Source organism: Leptopilina boulardi, unplaced genomic scaffold (genome assembly GCF_019393585.1).
Source record: "Leptopilina boulardi isolate dan_hultmark-lab unplaced genomic scaffold, ZJU_Lbou_2.1 LbouV2_80, whole genome shotgun sequence".
Lineage (NCBI taxonomy): Eukaryota > Metazoa > Arthropoda > Insecta > Hymenoptera > Figitidae > Leptopilina > Leptopilina boulardi.
The window spans coordinates 6,377-12,856 of NW_026138028.1; the positions used below are offsets into that span (position 1 = coordinate 6,377).

Genomic DNA, 6,480 nt, shown 5'->3' on the forward strand with positions numbered 1-6,480 from the left:
TCGATATAATTTATAATAAATAAAAATGTCTGCTTTTTCAAAATAAATTTTTTTCAATTTACTCAATTATCTTTTATCTTCTATAAAATATTTTTAAGATCAATTCCTAAAATGAATAAGTGTTTCATATTTTTCAAATTATTCAAAAGATACAAAATAAAATAAAAATAATACATCAATAATAGCAAAACCCGCGCACCCTGCTTCGCGGAGCAGTTCATTGCGGGTTTTACGCATACATATGACAACACATACAAATAACTAACTCAGGATGGAGTCAGATTAATCACCGGAAATAATTCCTTTTTGACTTACTAGAGACATCGGAATCCTAAGTTACTCCAAGAACAAAAGGAAATAATTGTAACATTACATCCAAGTTTTGGTTTTCGATCCCATATTTGTGAAGTCGATAAGTTCAACATAAGATTTAAAATAATTTGGTACTAAAATACAATTTTTTCAAATTTATTAAAAATACTGCGATGTAATTAATTGTATAAATTATTATTCACCAATAAATTGAAATGTAAATAAAATAGATTACTTGTTACAAATCATTTTTTATCACTTCTAATTTGAACAATATGTTTTAAAAAGGAAAATGTTTCCAAAAATTTTTTGTCCTCCTCTGTCTGGAATTTTTTTCTGGAAATAATGCAATACTTGTTTCTAATTTTTTTAAATAAATCTTCGACTTTTCCGCCTGTAAGAATATTTATTGATTCATGATAATAATAATAATAATTATAATAATAATTTCACTTGTAAAAATAATAATATACATTTATGTATAATTTACCTTTTAACCAAAAATAACTTGGATCTTTATTTTTAATTTCCGCAGCTGTTTCCTCAAACGCATTTGTCACCAAACGACTTCGGTTAGAATATTGAGGAATTGTGAATTGCTTGTCGTAAATTATATTCCTTTTACCAATTTCTTCACCAAGAAGCTTAATTAATTTTCTATCCTCCATGTTTACACTTTTTGGTTATATTATATTAATGCAACTTGAAGTTGATTGTTTTAAAAACAAAAGTTAAGCGTCAATTACAGGTTTTTTTTACAGGGAAAGAAAAAAAAGTAAAATTTTTATTTAAACGAATGTTTTTAAATTTCAAATAAAAAAATTATTATTATAAAAATAAATATAATATTGATAATAAAAATACACCCGCGCACCCTGCTTCGCGGAGCAGTACATTGCGGGTTTATGCAATTGAATTTAAATATTTATAACAAATGGTAAGTGATATCGATTTAAAAAATAAATCAATATTTATAGCTATAATAGATCAAAAATATAATAAATTATAAAAATATAAATATATAATAAATTAGAAAATTTAATAAAATAATTTTGATATTGATTGTTCATAATATTTTTTAAGATGAATTCATAACAAATTAAAAAATAAATAGTGGTAAAGAAGTAAACTAGAAAAATAATTCTTTTGTTTTATTTTCATTTCTATCATCATTTGTCATTTTTTTCAGCCATTTTGACTGAAGTTTGACAAATTAAAAATAAAATAAAAATTTTCTAAGCAGTAATAATATTTTAATGAATTTTGAGAACATTGAAAAGGAAAGCGAGGAAGATATTCAGAAAAACGTGTAGACCGCCCCACCAACAGTGGATCTACCTGAGAATAAAATCAATCAGATCGAGTTCTGCTTTATAATTATACTCCAAGCTTTTTTGCTTTTCTTTCACTACGAAATTGCCTGTAAAAATGGAGCGAAACATTTTCTCAAATTTAAGCGGTAAGTGTAATACTTATTTAATTATTTACTGAATTGGCGAAATTTTAATCAATGGAAATTGATGTTGTTTAAGGTTCTCAATTTTTTTCTGCCAATATTGAGTATTTAAAAATAGAATATATTGTGAAAAGTTTAAAAATAATTTGCTTACAATTTTTTAAATAAAACTCAAAATTTTCCAAAAATCAAAATTAGAACTATTCTCACAATTTTCATTATTTGTCATTGTCGAATGTTTCATACACCTTTTTCATGGTTCTAAGTAATGAAATGTATGGATTTTGAAAACATTTTGATTTTTTCCAAAAATGAAAATTTTGAAAAATTAAAAAAATTTGTGAAATAGTTAAAAATAATATTTTTTTTATAGTGGAATGTAATTTCAGGTTTTGAAAAAAATGTCAAAAAAATTGTTACTCCTCAACGAGGTCAATTTGATCGATTTAAAATTTACTGTAATTTTTTTCAAAATTTAAATGCTTTCACAATTTTCCTCATTTTTCATCGACGAATTTCTTATATGCTTTTTTCATTAATCCAATCAATCAATTGCCTGGAATTTGTAAAATTTCAATTTTTTCAAAGTCATAAATTTTCTGAAATGCCCAAAATTAATATTTTCAAAATTTTAATAGTAATATAATAATTTTAGATCTTAAAAAATGACAAGAAAAGACAATTCTTAAGAACAATTATTTCAATCGACTAAAATTTCATTGGTCTTTCCCCTTAATAATAATAAAAATAAAATGATAATAATTTTTAATAATTAATAATAATCAATATTAATAATAATAATTAATAATAATAAAAATAAAATGATAATAATTTTTAATAATTAATAATAATCAATATTAATAATAATAATTAATAATAATAATTAATAATAATGTTTATTAAAATTTTCAGAAGTAAAGCGAGGTTTGATAATTGGAATGCATCAAGCAGGGAGTAGGACTGATGAAATTTCCCAGCAAGTCGGCTGCTCCATGAAAACTGTAAGGCTTTGGATAAAAAGATATGCACAGGGCGGACCCCTAGCATTGGCCGATCACCGAAAATACAACCATCCTCCGAGGAAAACGACACTAATTCAGGATGAAGTGATAAACGAATTCTTCACTGCTCATGATCCATTTTCTTCTACGAGACGTTTTGTAAACGTTGTTCAACCAGAAGTCTGCAATGATACCATCCGTAGAAAGTTGAATGAAATGGGGATTCGGAGCCGTCGCCCAGCGATGAAATGGGAGCTTACTGAGGACCATCGAACCCAACGTCGTGAGTACGCTGAACGATATCTTAACGAACCAGAGGAATTTTGGATAAATACCATCTGTGTGGATGAGAAGTCCTTTCAATCGTCCGAAGATGGTCGAACTCTGGTTTGGAGAAGCAATGAAAGCCGGTTACGAGAGAACTGCGTTGTGAGGAAGAACAGAAGCGGGCGCATTTCTTGCAATTTTTGGGGCAGCTCCTCTGTCTACGGAGTTGGCGTATTAAGGGACGTAGGCCCTAGATTCAATTCGCAGGCATACGTTGAATTACTAGAACAAGACTTTCTGCCGTACGTAAACCGGTTGTTCCCCGAAGACGAGTATGAGGAAGTGAAGCTGTTACAAGACAATAGCAGGATCCACACGGCCAATCGGACGATGAATTGGTTTGAGCGACACCCGAGAATCACCTTGCTTCCTCATCCTCCGCGTTCGCCAGATCTCAACCCCATCGAAAATTTATGGGCAATGGTGGTCAGGAAATGGGAATCAGGAGCTGACCGAAATTTGGAAGACCTGATGAACCACGCCTGGAGAAGTTGGCAAGAAATAGGAGATACGCCAGAAGTCGTTTCAAACGCAATTCTTTCTATGCCGAGACGACTACAGGCAGTCCTTGACAACGATGGAGGATGGACAAAATATTAAGTGTCTGTCTGTCTGTCAAGAATTCACAGAGGCCACCCGACAAAAAGGTGAGTTTTTGTATTTGAAAAAAAATATTCTTCTTTTATTATTTATTTTTATAAATAAACGAATATTACATTTAAATTGAAAGTTAATAATTTAAAAAAATATTTTCCCCAGCTTCAGAAAAAGCGAAAAATCCTTGCCCTCCAATCAGCACTTCTTATGGCAGAAATAGGTAACGATCTTAAAGGATGGTTGATAACGGTACTCCAAAAAGTCGACTCTTTAAAACGGCTATTAGAAGAAGAGCAACAGAGCCACGCAACTCAGATTTAATGCCTTCAAGATAAATGATGATGGAGACGAAATGGAATCAAACTTTGCCACCGTTATACACTTTTGAATATGTGTTTCATTCTAATTTAATTTTTTTATGGAAGAAAAAAGACTTTTTAAGGCAATAATCACTGTTGAATATTTTATACCTTATTATCAACCTTTTTTTTATCTCAATTTTTAAAACAATTTGTCTAATAAAACAATCAACTGTATGCTAAACATAAAACTTTTATTTATTACAATGATTTTCCATTCTTTCTACAATGAATTTTCTTATCAGGATTTGTTTAATTTGAGACTCAAAATAAGAGTTTAAACAATTTATCACAATAATAAAATTCCTAAATAAATAAATATATTTTTCAATAAAATTATCAATTTTTTTACTACTGAATAATAAAAAAACAAATTAAAATTACGTTGAACTTTTTATAATTATTCAAAATTGTTTACAGAAATAACTTTGCAATTGAAAACCGCGATCTTTCTGATCCCACGAATTTGGCGAGTTTCACTCCTCAGACTGATTCCACATTTACCGAGTCAACTTGGCCAACGTTAAAATTTCATAATAATATCTGCGTGATTGAAGAAAGATTAATTCTTTGAAAAATGGGGTTTTAATTTTCATTCTCAATTTAAAATGAGAAAAAAATTACCGATATTTAAGTTTTTTTTAAATTGAATTTTGTTTTTGTATTAAATATTAAATGATATTTAAATCTCTTAAGAAATTCATTCTTTAAACTTTTTATCGCAAATCTGAAATAATAATTATTTTTTCAAATTAAATTTTTTGTCACGGATTTTCGACGTTAAACAAGCATGATGTTTTGATTTTCAAAAAAGTATTTAATTTTTACAAAATTTAGAAATATTAAAATAATAAGAGGACTATTTATTTTATTTTCCAAATATAAAATATAATTATTTGTTATTGTTTTTATATTTTAACCTAAATGTTGTTTACCTGCAACCCCTGCAATTGATTGTATAATCCTTTTTTAAATCACAAATATTCAATTGCCAAACATATTTTATTAGTTTAACACTCGGAATGATTTCTTTAAAATCAAATTACGCACAAAAACTGCTAACCAACAATTTTCACTCACCAAAACAAACTTTTTCAAATGATGACCGATGATGACACCTTCTATTTTGACAGCTGATTTAGCACAGAATCTGAAATTTTAAGACTCACCGCAAACATTCATCTCTTAGCAGCAACTTCAAGTGGAAGGCATTTGTACGTTTTACTGTACATGTCACTAAAGTAACTGAACTTCTCAAGAGTTTATGGTCCGAGGAAAAATTCTCTTGAGTACATCCTCGAGAATTTCTCAGGTCTTTAATTTCTCTTTAGAATTTATGAAAATTTATATGGAATTTAAAAATATGATCATATAAGCTATGTACTTGGCTAGTATTAGTGTCCTTCCTTGAAAATTTAAAGTCTTATAAATGTAGCTTGAAATTTAGAAGAGAGACTTAGAACTATTTGAAATATTTGGAAAATTGGAAAATTCTGAAGCTAGTTGAAAACTTCTTGTAAGATTTTATGGTTTACTTTTTTTTTTCTTTACTATTTACGCTTGAGGTATTTTATATATTCTAGATATAAAAAAACTAAAATGCATTTTCTTTCAAATTTTTAATTTATAAACCAAGGGAGAAACTTTTTTTCATTTCTTTTTGGTCATCACTTTTTAAAAGATTTATACTATTTTTGGATTAATTAATTAAAGATGAACTGAATAAGATACTGTTATGGGGTTGATAAATTGAAGATAAATTTAAAAAGATACCGTTGGGGGAGTTGATTAGCTAAAGATGAATTATAATAGATAGGAATTAATGATTTTTTGTTACAGTTGATTTTAAAAGGGTTGGTTTTATTTTTTAAAAGCAGATGCAAAGTGTAATCAATTTCTAAATTAATGCAATTGCTGGCATTGTTAAAAATAATTTCAATTTTAATTAATTTTAATTTTTTTTTAAAGCTTTATATTCTTGTACCATTTTCCGATCATAAATTCTTGAGATTTCCGAAATATTACAATGCATCGTAATAACGATAGTTTTATGCAAATTGCTTTAAAATCGTTGGTGTGATAAAACTGCTCTTCAGAAATACAGTAAAAATAATACTGTTCTATTATATTAGTTGTAAAATTTTATTTTATTATAGGAAACTATTAAAATTGACACTAAACAATAAAATTTGTTACTAACAAACTATTAAAATAGCCGCAGTGTAATTTACGAACTCCAAAAATACATGTGAATAACCCGAACTTACATTTCTCATCTGTACACTGAAAAACAAAATTTATTTCATTCAAATCGGTTACTTTACTATTATCAAATAAATATTTATTTGTATTAAATAATTATTATTATTTGAATTTAAGTAGTATTTGTTTCAAATACATACATAAATATTTATTTGATAATAGTCAA

At 27.4% G+C, this 6,480-nt stretch overlaps 1 protein-coding gene across 1 annotated transcript; it reads right to left on the reverse strand.

Annotated features, from left to right (window-relative positions):
* Positions 1–557: 557 nt before the first annotated feature.
* Positions 558–980, reverse strand: LOC127290699 (uncharacterized). The gene is made up of 2 exons (XM_051319454.1): positions 803–980; positions 558–706 (listed from the first exon to the last, which is right to left on the reverse strand). The coding sequence occupies exons 1-2, from the start codon at positions 978–980 to the stop codon at positions 558–560; spliced, it is 327 nt and encodes a 108-aa protein (XP_051175411.1).
* Positions 981–6,480: the final 5,500 nt, after the last annotated feature.

What these genes read in the sequence shown, in the direction of transcription:
- LOC127290699 (XM_051319454.1), bottom strand. Translation starts at nt 980, where the DNA reads ATGGAGGATAGAAAATTAATTAAGCTTCTTGGTGAAGAAATTGGTAAA. An exon ending in AAGTTATTTTTGGTTAAAAG is followed by an intron (nt 707 to 802) that starts GTAAATTATACA and finishes ATATTCTTACAG; the next exon opens with GCGGAAAAGTCGAAGATTTA.